Genomic DNA, 12,065 nt, shown 5'->3' on the forward strand with positions numbered 1-12,065 from the left:
TGGGAGTACCAGAACAGCGTGCTGTGTGGAGTTCTGGTCACCTCACCCCGAAGAGGATATTGTAGGGTTGCTAAAGGTTTGGAAAAAGGCCATCAAAACAATTGAGGGGGTGGAATGACTGCCCTAAAGGTGAGTTTGCAGCGGCTGGGGCATTGCAAGAGGCAACGTGTTAAAGGTTTGTACAGAGAAAGCAGATGGAGAAAAAGTTATTCTGTCTCATAACGCTAAAGGTTGTGGGCATCTAATGATGCTGAAAGTGGGAAGATTCAGGGTGGATAAAAGAAAGTCCTTCTGCACACAGGTAAAAAGGTAAAGGCAAAAGACCCCTGGACGGTTATGTCCAGTCAAAGGCGACTATGGGGTTGTTGCGCTCATCTCACTTTCAGGCTGAGGGAGCCGGAGTTTGTCCACAGACAGCTTTCCAAGTCATGTGGCCAGCAGGCCTAAACTGCTTCTGGCACAACAGAACACCGTGATGGAAACCAGAGCACACGAAAATGCTGTTTACCTTCCCGCCGCAGCAGTACCTATTTATCTACTTGCGCTGGTATGCTTTCGAACTGCTAGGTAGGCAGGAGCTGGGACAGAGCAACGGGAGCTCATTCCATTGTGGGGATTCAAACCACCAGCCATCACAACCGGAGGCACCAGTGTTTCTGAATACCAACTGCTGGAAACTGCAGGAACAGAGAGTGCTCTTGCGTTCCAATCCTGCTTGCCGCTTTCCCACCATGGCATCTGGTTGGCCACTGCAAGAACAGAGTGATGGACTAGACGGGGCTCCTTCGGCCTCATCCAGGAGGTTCTCCCGGTGGTCTTATGCAAAGGAGGTCAGGCGCAGAACACACTTCCTGCTGTGCCTGCAGCCAGGGTTGCTCCGAGACACATCTCCCAGGGCTGGGAGCCCAGACCACGGGTGATGCTTTGAGGACCATTCCACCCTTGGGCTCGGGGGACCTGGCCCAGACGCTTCTATTAATGTTGGCAATGCATTCCGCATCAAAAAAGAACATCCGTTCCATGTGATGTCATACTGGCTCCCTGCTGATTGGATGCGGCTCGGCAAAGTGCATTTGTGAGGTCAAGAGCGGTGGGAGAATGCGGTGATAGGAGTAGCATCTGGAGCCAAGAGGAGGATGAGATGGCTGCTCCTGCTACTCCAGATCCTTGCCACTGTCTGGCCCAGCCACGCCATAGTTGATACTTGCGAGTAAGTGACGGGAACAGACAAGAGTCCAGCAGGAAGCTTAACGCTTCTTCACTTAGTGCCTAGTTAAACAATGGAACTCTCTCCTGCAGGAGGCAGAGATGGCCACCAACTTGGGTGGCTTTCAACTTCATGGAAGAGAGGTCTATTCATGGCTATTAGGAAGGCTCTGCTGGAGGAAGCAATGCTTCTGAGTACTAGTTTCTGGGAACTGCAGGCGTGGAGAGGGCTCTCGTGCCTGGGTCCTGCTTTCCGGTGTCCCTTTGGGGTATCCTGTCCACTGTGAGGACAGGATGATGGACTAGATGGCCTGATCCAGCAGGCTCTCTTTGTTTCATTATGGAAAGGAGGACCCTTTTCTTCAGATCTCCACACTGAGTATCCCACGGGACAAATGTTACAGAGTTGATCTCAACTCAGTAGACGTGGCCATGGCTGCAGAATTATTGTTGTGTGGATATGTGTGTTCAGGGCAACAGAAGGATGTCCTGCAAAGGGGAAAGACACTTGTGTAGATCATCATCATCATCATCATCATCATCATAATTTATTTATATCCCACCCTCCCCAGCCGAAGCCGGGCTCAGAGCAGCTAACAACAGTAAAGTAATACAGTATTCTAAAATCAATTCATTCTAAAATCAGTTCAAATCAAATCAATGGCAACCGTTGGGCTAGAGCTCTGTGAGGATCACCAAAGGAGGGGGTCAGGCCGCGCCTTGGCCAAAGGCCTGAGAGAACAGCTCTGTCTTGCAGGCAGAAAGATGTCAAGTCCCGCAGGGCCCTAGTCTCTTGTGACAGAGCATTCCACCAGATCGGGGCCACGGCCGAAAAAGCCCTGGCTCTGGTTGAGGCCAGCCTAACCTCTCTGTGGCCTGGGACCTCCAATATGTTTTTGTTTCAAGACCGTAAGGTCCTCCGTGGGACATACCAGGAGAGGCAGTCCCGTAGGTACGAGGGTCCTAGGCCGTATAGGGCTTTGAAGGTTAAAACCAGCACCTTAAACCTGATCCTGTACTCCACCGGGCGCCAGTGCAGCTGGCATAGCACCGGGTGAATGTGATCCTGCGGCAAGGACCCCGTAAGGAGTCTCGCCGTGGCATTCTGCACCCGCTGGAGTTTCTGCGTCAGTCTCAAGGGCAGCCCCACGTAGAGTACATCCCCACTTTGAGGATGAATGTAGATGGGCAAGCACTAACAAAGTTCAAGACCTGCATGGACCCAAAGGTTTGTGGATTAAGGAAGAACAGTGTCGAAGGACGGTCGGGAGCAATTTAGGCGGGAACATGAGCCGTGCCATTTTCTGCAGTGAAAACATTAGCTGGCACCAGGCAAGATGTTTATTGCATTGATGCATCTTTGATCCAATGAGCTCTAGGTGGTGCACATGGTTCGCCACCTCGGTCCTCATTTAACCCCCACAACAGCCCTCTAGGTTAGGCTGAGAGCGAGTGTCTGGCCCGCAAGGTCACTACCACCAGTGAACCAGTGATTCAAACCCTGCTCTTGCCCCAGTCTGACGCTCTAACCATTGTGCCACACTGCCTCTTGACGTGCAGAATGGACCACTGGGAGCGAGGAAGCACTGACCACCACCTCTCTTTCCAGAGTCTGCGGAAGGCGCCCCTTGGTGCCAGGCCATGGTGGCGGCACAGGGCGGACTACGGGTGGGGCCGACGCCCTGCCGGGGGCCTGGCCCTGGATCGTCAGCTTGCAGCTGCCAACGTTGACGGGGCACAAGCACACCTGCGGAGGCGCCCTCATCACTGCCCGGTGGGTCCTCACAGCCGCCCACTGCTTTGGAAGCAAAAAGTAAGCAGGAGCAAGTGGTTGGGGATGGATGAGGCGAAGGAAGATGCCCCCCCCCCCGACTGGCCATATGCCCTGACCACTGGGAACCAGGCCATGTAGGGGGCAATGGGGAAAACAGGGGGGCGGGTCCCCAAGTATAAGGAACAAAAAACACAAAGCCACAGGGGATACAATGGAAATGATCATTGAAACGTGAATACAGTGGTACCTCGGTTCTTGAACGTAATCCATTCTGGAAGATCGTTCGGCTTCCGAAACATTTGAAAACCGAGACACGGCTTCCCATTGGTTGTAAGTGCTCCTTGCACTCAGCGGAAGCCACATCGCACATTTGGGTTCTGTAAAATGTTCAAAAACGGAAGCATTTACTTTTGGGTTTTTGGTGTTCAGATTCCGAAACATTCAATAACGGAGGCTTTCGGGAACTGAGGTACCACTGTATATGAAATTGTGACTTCTGAAATGAAGGTTGGACTAGGATGACCCTACAATACAGTTCTACGATTCTACGATTAATCAGTATACCTGCATACAATTTAGTATTACAAAATATCCAAGCTGTGTCCACTGAATATCAAACGAGTAAGTTCTCCATGCCTAAAAGGTTACAAAGGAATGCCTTTCTGCCTGCTGCCTGAATATATGTAATGATGGTTCCAGGCGAGCCTCCCTGGGGAGTGCATTGCACAAAAGGGGAGCCACCACTGAAAAGGCCCTATCCTCCTGTTGCCACCCTCTGGACCTCCTGGGTCCAGGTCAGTTCGTAAGGGGAGAGGCAGCTCTTGGGGTACTGGAGTCCTGAGCTGTGCTCGGCTTCACAGCTTCTTCTGCTCTCCAGGAGCCTTCCGCACTGGCGCGCAGTGATCGGCGCTTCGAAGCTCTCCGTCCTCGGCTCGGAGGTCCACGTGCGCTACATCAAGCAAGTGGTGGTGCACGAAGCCTACCAGCCGACCACGCAGGTCAACGACGTGGCGCTGATGGAGCTGGACCAGCCCATCATCTGCAGCGACTACATCCAGCCGGCCTGCATGCCCGACAGCACCATCAGCGTGGCCGCGCTGTCTTTCTGCTACATCAGTGGCTGGGGACTCAGCAAAGCAAAAGGTGAGAGCCCGGCCGAGGCAGCCTCTCTGCCGCACCCAAGTAGACAAAGCAGCTGGGGAAAGGCAGCTGTGAGGTTCCTCTGGGGACCTTGGCTGGCCCCCTTTTACAGCAGGGATAAGGAACTACAGTGGTGCCTCGCAAGATGAAATTAATTCGTTCTGCGAGTTTTTTCGTTCTGCAAGTTTTTTTGTCTTGCGAAGCACCGCTGTGTATTGACGGTTTCCCATAGGAATGCATTGGCGGTTTTTTAAAAAAGACGCAAGACATTTCGTCTTGCGAAGCAAGCCCATAGGGAAATCCGTCTTGCGAAGCAACTCAGAAAACGAAAAACTCTTTCGTCTTGCGAGTTTTTCGTCTTCCGAGGCATTCGTCTTGCGAGGTACCACTGTATTTGAGCTTGGGAGCCATAAACCCTTCTGGGCAACTTTCCAGGGGCCACATGGCAGTAGTAGATGGAACCAGGGGGAAAGTGGCCCAATTGGCAAATGTGAAGTTTACCTGTGTTGTTGTTGTTTAGTCGTTTAGCCATGTCTGACTCTTCGTGACCCCATGGACCAGAGCACGCCAGGCACTCCTGTCCTCCACTGCCTCCCGCAGTTTGGTCAAACTCATGCTGGTAGTTTCCAGAACACTGTCCAACCATCTCGTCCTCTGTCCTCCCCTTTTCCTTGTGCCCTCCATCTTTCCCAACATCAGGGTCTTTTCTAGGGAGTCTTCTCTTCTCATGAAGTCTTGGAGCCTCAGCTTCAGGATCTGTCCTTCCAGTGAGCACTCAGAGCTAATTTCCTTCAGAATGGAGAGGTCTGATCTTCTTGCAGTCCATGGGACTCTCAAGAGTCTCCTCCAGCACCAGAATTCAAAAGCATCTGTTCTTCGGCGATCGGCCTTCTTGATGGTCCAGCTCTCACTTCCATACATCACTACCTGTGTGCATACACACTACCTGTGTGCAGAAGGCTAATTTCTACACACACTCTCTCTCAATCTTCCTACCACGCAAGCAAGAGGCACAGTACGGAATTAAGGCCACATCCTGGCCATGTGAAAACACTCGAGGAGGATGCAAAGTAGGGGGCAGTGGGGGAGGCAGGGATGGCCACAAACCTGGGTGGCTTTAAAAGAGGAGCTGACAAATTTAAGGTGGAGGAGAGGGCTATCGGTACCTACTGGTCCTAATGGCTATGCTCTTGCCTCCACAGTTTGAGGTAGAAGTGTTAAGATCTTCTTAAGTGGCCTGGGGAAGATGAGGGCCTGGAAAGTGTGGGGTGAGGAGAGGTCCAAAGGCCAGATCAGGAGGGCAGAAGGGTCTCACTTGGTCCTGAGCCTGTGGTTTCTCATCCCTGGTTCATATTAGTCATCAGCACTCTCCACGACAAACTGTGAAACCGTATGGAAATCTATACATTAAAGTAGTGATACCAGCTTTTGCCAACTTGGTGCCTCACAGATGTTTTGGACAATGTCTTCCATCGGGTCCTGTTTTCTGTGGCTAATGAGAATAGTTGACCCAAACATCTGGAAGCTGCCTGGATGGTGGAAGTTCTATTAAACCTTGCTTGGCTGGGTCTGCCCAAATCTCATGGCTTCGCCCAGTTGTTCCCAAATATTTATGGACCACCTTCCCCTTTGTTCCATGAAACTCACACCTTGTGCTCCCCACCCCATAGAAAGCTTTATTCAGAATCGCCACCTGTACTACCCACAAAGGAAGATAATAGCACAATGAAATCCAAAACAGACACAACGAATTGCATATTTGTTCATGATGGCTCTTGCTCGACCTCCACAGTTGGAGGAAGCGAACGCCAGAAGTTTATTCTGATGTTCTGATGGAACCTCCAGGTTCAGAGGCAGTCCAGATTCCTCGGTCCTTAGGTGTATTTGGCTGCTCCAGCAGGCTGTTAACAACACTTTGGAGGTCCCGGGCCTCAAGGAGGCTAGATTGGTCTCAACTAGGGCCAGGGCCTTTTCAGTACTGGCACCGACTTGGTGGAACGCTGTGTCACAAGAGACCAGGGCCCTGCGGGATTTGACATCTTTCCGCAGGACCTGTAAGACGGAGCTGTTCCGCCTGGCCTTCGGCTTAGACTCACTCTGACCCCTAATATGGGTTTTGGTATATAAATTTTCCCTTGGCTTTTTTGCTGGCCCATGTAGGACCAGCATGGATAGCTGGCTCGCGTGAATATCTGATGTTTCTTCCCTTTATGGTCTACTACTAAAATCAGGCTGCATTTTAAGCTGTATTTTAAGCCGTATTTTAATTAACTGTTTTTTTTCTTCTTTTCTCTATTAACGTTTTATTGTAATTTATATTTTTTATTAGCTGCCCTGAGCCTGGCCCAGGCCGGGGAGGGTGGGGTATAAATAAAAATTTACTATTATTATTACTACTACTACAGTCATACCTCAGGTTACAGTAGCTTTGGGTTAAATCTTTTCAGGTTGCGTCCCGCGGCGACCTGGAAGTAACGGAAGGGGTTGCTTCCGGGTTTCGCCACTCGCGCATGTGCAGACGCTCAAAATGATGTCACACGCATGCACAGAGGTGGCAAATTGCGACCCACGCACGCGTAGACGTGGGTTGCGTTCTGCTCAGGATGCGAATGGGGCTCTGTAACGGATCCCGTTCGCATCCAGAGGTACCACGGTATTATTATTATTATTATTATTTCCTATTGCCTCTGTTCAACGCCCCCAAAGTGGCAGTCCAGGCGATGCTGCTCCTCAAGGATCCTGGGGTGGGGGCACTTCCTTTCCTCTGTGGGGCTTCAGTTGTAGCTGAAGTTCCAGCATCAAGCTGTCTAGGAACAGGTCTGGGCGGGGGGACACACACCACAGACTAAAGAGTTGCTCTTCCACTGCCAACAGGGGTGGAGGCATCAGACATGATGCAGGAGGCAAAGGTCAACCGCTTTTCCACCCAGACGTGCAACAGCAGCAGCTGGTACAACGGGACCGTAAGAGAGAACAGCCTCTGCGCAGGGTACGAACAAGGAGGCACCGACAGCTGCCAGGTAAGGCGCCAATATCCTCAGCAGCTTCAGATATGTGGAACTGGGTGTCAGATTCGAGGTTGCATGGCGAGTTCCCGCCTCCCCCCAAGAAATAAAGACACAGGACACAAGAAGTCAGGTTAATGGGTCAAATTAGGCCACAACTTTATTGATTACCGGAATTGAGCGGTATTGGCCTTAGGCATTGGTTCTATCTACTAACCGCCTAAAAGCCGGAAGGGTTAATCACCAGTGGGAGGAGTCCTGCTGAGGCACATCAACTAGGACCTCCCCCCGGTGGGCCCACACCTCCTTAGGCTTAGGACAAGGCCACGCCCCCCGGAATCCTTTACCGGACCCCCCTTGCTTGGGGGAAGGTGATGGCGCTCTGTCCCCCCTTCATTTGCATAACAATAGGACTGTACCCCCCACCAATGCCTAACCGCCAATACCGAAGAGTTGTGACGATTTGCTACGAGGTAGGCGAAAACCAAACGGCTGGTGCCAATCTGCCATTTGGGAAAATTCCTACCAGGCCCATTGACGGCGACCAACTGTAGTTCATAGCAACGTCAGAGAGCCTAACCTAAATGGGTGGGATGGGAGGGAAAACCGTGTCAGCTGTAGCGAAGGAGAGTAACCCTTCGCTACCGTGGGCGGGTTAACTAGCCGAGGCCCCGCCCCTGGAGCCAGCTGATTGGCTGCCCCAGGATATGAGATGGACGGGGATTCCCTTGTTATCGCGGGGGCTGGAGCGTGAAGCCCGCAACCCCACCTCCTTGGCCAGCACAGAAGTGGCTATGCAGGAAACAGCCTTATTCTGAGGATATAGAGGCCCAGCTCCTTTGGCTCACATCATCATTTGGGGTCATCAGCCCAGAGGCAAAGTGTTGGGGGGCCGGGGGGCGTGGCCCCATGTGCACATTTCTGAGGGGGTGCCCCCACGACAGGGTGGCCACAGCTGTGGGAAGGCAAGCCAAGCTGCACCCAGGCTGGGTCCGAGGGCGCTGGGATGGCGTCTCCTTCTCCCCTTGGCTGGCGCATGCCCTGCCCATGGGCCAACTGAGAGGGAGGGAGAAGGCACTGCCACCCACCCACCCCGGAGAGGTGAGAGGCTCCACCTGGATGGGAAGGGAGAGGCAAGCAGGATGGAAGGGCAGCCGGGCTCTCCGGGGCTCCAGTATGGTGTGGCAGCAGGCAGGTTGGTCCAGTGGGCAGGTGGATGGAGGCAGAGGGCGAGGAGTCTGTTGAAGGCGGGCTGCGTTCACCCTCGGCACGGGCCCCACATGCCCCCCCAGCACACGCCCCCCCAGCCAACCAGGTGGGGCAGCCTACACCTAGCCACTGCATCATACCCCCTATCTTGTGTGAAAGTGGCAAAGCACAAGTAGTAAGATCAGAGCCAGTGGTGGTGTAATGGTCAGAGTGCGGGACTAGGACACAGGAGACCAGGGTTCGAATCCTCAGTCAGCCATGGAAAATATATCTGTGCCTTATGTTTCTATTTAGTGACCACTCCTCTGTTGCGATATCTAAAGGGTTTGGGGAGCCCCCAATATACTTCACAAAAATCACACTCACTTTGGCCACAGGCAGGCTGAGATGTGGCCTCCGGAGAGCTGAGCATTGGCCAATGTGGCACTCGCTCCCCACCCACCACCACCAAGGCGAGGCACCCATTTTACACCCCTGACTCACCCATGGGAGACAGTTAGCATCTCTTCACCCCGTGCAGCCCTTCAGCTGCCCAGCGCTTCTGGAAACCCCACAACGCCCCAGTGGTCACCCCTTTCTTCCCTCCTTTTGAGACAAATGCAATCGGTTGCTCACCCCCCACTTCTTCTGTGTGTCTTGTCGCTTCAGGGAGACAGTGGGAGCCCCCTCATGTGCAAGGAAGAGGCAGCTCAGCCGTTTTGGGTGATTGGAGTCACCAGCTGGGGCCAAGACTGTGGCAAAGCACACCGGCCTGGAGTCTACGCTGCCACACAGCCCTTGTATGCCTGGGTGAAAGGGTGGGCAGGACCCATGCCCCAGCCCCCACCCACCCCGGAGCCTGCCCCTTCGGCACCCCGGAAGCTGAAGACACCTCACGTCACTATCTATTTCCATCCTCCGACAAACCCTTTCCATTGGTCTGAGACCAGCAGCAAGCCCACAGCCTCATCGCAGCCGAAGCCACAAGAGGGGACCACATCCACAAGCACATCTCAACCCACACCCACGCCCGAAGCCAAGCCTGAAACCACATCCCAACCCACGCCCGAAACCAAGCTTGAAACCACATCCCAACCCACGCCCGAAACCAAGCCAGAAACCACATCCCAACCCACGCCCGAAACCAAGCCAGAAACCACATCCCAACCCACGCCCGAAACCAAGCCTGAAACCACATCCCAACCCACATCTGAAACCAAGCCTGAAACCACGCCCGAAACCAATCCTGAAACCCCATCTCAACCAAAACCCACGCCCGAAACCACAACTCAACTCAAACCCACACCCGAAACCAAGCCTGAAACCACAACTCAACCCAAACCCACACCAGAAACCAAGCCTGAAACCACAACTCACCCCAAACCCACGCCCGAAACCATGCCTGAAACCACAACTCACCCCAAACCCACACCAGAAACCAAGCCTGAAACCACATCTCAACCCACACCAGAAACCAAGCCTGAAACCACATCTCAACCCAAACCCATGCCAGAAACCAAGCCTGAAACCACATCTCAACCCAAACCCAAGCCCGAAACCAAGTCTGAAACCACAACTCAACCCAAACCCATGACTGAAACCAAGCCTCAAACCACAACTCACTCCAAACCCACATCAGAAACCAAGCCTGAAACCACATCTCAAACCACACCAGAAACCAAGCCTGAAACCACATCTCAACCCAAACCCAAACCCAGAACTCCAACCAAGGCCACAATCACAATTCATTTCAGGCCTGCAACTCAAACCAAGCCTGAAACCCAATCTCATCCCAAACCCACGCCAACACCTCCAACCAAGCCCACAATCACAATTCTGTTGAGGCCTGCAACCCCAACCCAAACCAAGCCTGAAAACCAATCTCAACCCAAACCTACGTCAACACCTCAAACCAAGCCCACAATCACAATTCATTTGAGGCCTGCAACCCCACCCAAACTAAGACCCCCACTTCCACCGCAGGCAAAGCCAGAACACATACCTCAACCTGAGCCAGAGACCCCTCCTCTGCCAATGCCCAAAGTTCCACCTCAGGCTAAGATACCAACCACACCTGAACCAAATATCACAGCCTCACCTCAAAGGAAGCCAGAAACCACAACTCAACCAAAGATCACACCTCCAACAGACCCAGAAATCATACCTGAGCCAAAGCCCACATCCCCTCCTCAAACAGATCCAGATGGCATACCTGCATCTCAGCCACCTCCCAACCCCCCAACTCCACCTCAACCTGAGAACGGCACTACGCCGGAACTGAAGCCCCTGCCTCAAACTGTGTCCAACACCTCACTTGAACCCAATAATGAAACACAACCTGAGATGGAGCTAGATGTATCACCTGAGCATGAGCATGAACATAAGCACAAGCCTGGAGGACCAAATGTGTATGAGTATGAACATCAACATGAGCATGAACATGAGCATGAGCATGAACATGAGCATGAGCACGAACATGAGCATGAACATGAACATGAGCATGAACATGGGACAGGAGAGCCTTATGCATATGAGTACGAGCATGAGTATGAGGCTGGAGGGCCATCTGAGCATGAAACCCCACTGGAACCCACAACGGAAGTGCCATCGGAACCTGTGACAGAAGCCCCATCAACACCCACAACAGAAGCGACATCGAAACCCACAACAGAAGTCCCATCAAAACCTACAACCGAAGCTCCATCAACACCCACAGAAGTCCCATCAAAACCCACAACCGAAGCTCCATCAACACCCACAGAAGCCCCATCAAAACCCACAACCGAAGCTCCATCAACAACCACATCCGAAGCCCCATCAAAACCCACAACCGAAGCTCCATCAACACCCACAGAAGCCCCATCAAAACCCACAACCGAAGCTCCATCAACACCCACAGAAGCCCCATCAAAACCCACAACCGAAGCTCCATCAACAACCACATCCGAAGCCCCATCAAAACCCACAACCGAAGCTCCATCAACACCCACAGAAGTCCCATCAAAACCCACAACCGAAGCCCCATCAACACCCACAGAAGCCCCATCAAAACCCACAACCGAAGCTCCATCAACACCCACAGAAGTCCCATCAAAACCCACAACCGAAGCCCCATCAACACCCACAGAAGCCCCATCAAAACCCACAACCGTAGCTCCATCAACACCCACAGAAGTCCCATCAAAACCCACAACCGAAGCTCCATCAACACCCACAGAAGTCCCATCAAAACCCACAACTGAAGCTCCATCAACACCCACAGCAGCCCCATTAAAACCCACAACCGAAGCTCCATCAACACCCACAGAAGTCCCAACAAAACCCACAACCGAAGCTCCATCAACACCCATAGAAGTCCCATCAAAACCCACAACCAAAGCTCCAGCAACACCCACAGAAGTCCCATCAAAACCCACGATGGAAGCCCCATCAAAACCCACAGAAGTCCCATCAAAACCCACAACTGAAGCTCCATCAACACCCACAGAAGCCCCATCAAAACCCATGACAGAAGCTCCATCAACAACCACATCCGAAGCTCCATCAACAACCACAGAAGTCCCATCAAAACCCACAACCAAAGCTCCATCAACACCCACAGAAGCCCCACCAAAATCCACGACAGAAGCCCCACCAGAACCCACCACGAAAGCCCCAGCACCTCAGCCCAAGCCAGAAGCCCCAGCTGCCCCCAAGCCCCAGAAGAATACCAATACCACAGTGGCCTCTTTCTTCAGACTGCTTCAGAAATT

General features: G+C 52.8%; 1 protein-coding gene across 1 annotated transcript; it reads left to right on the top strand.

Moving 5' to 3' along the window:
• Positions 1-1,062: 1,062 nt before the first annotated feature.
• On the top strand, positions 1,063-11,555 carry LOC310658829 (uncharacterized protein; the record flags this gene model as incomplete). Its single annotated transcript, XM_083401199.1, has 6 exons — positions 1,063-1,210; positions 2,816-3,019; positions 3,858-4,123; positions 6,995-7,140; positions 8,983-10,859; positions 10,961-11,555. Exons 1-6 carry the CDS (start codon positions 1,137-1,139, stop codon positions 11,553-11,555), a joined length of 3,162 nt encoding a protein of 1,053 aa, XP_083257325.1. The 5' UTR covers positions 1,063-1,136.
• Positions 11,556-12,065: the final 510 nt, after the last annotated feature.

Source organism: Podarcis tiliguerta (genome assembly GCF_965153285.1).
Source record: "Podarcis tiliguerta genome assembly, chromosome: 10".
Lineage (NCBI taxonomy): Eukaryota > Metazoa > Chordata > Lepidosauria > Squamata > Lacertidae > Podarcis > Podarcis tiliguerta.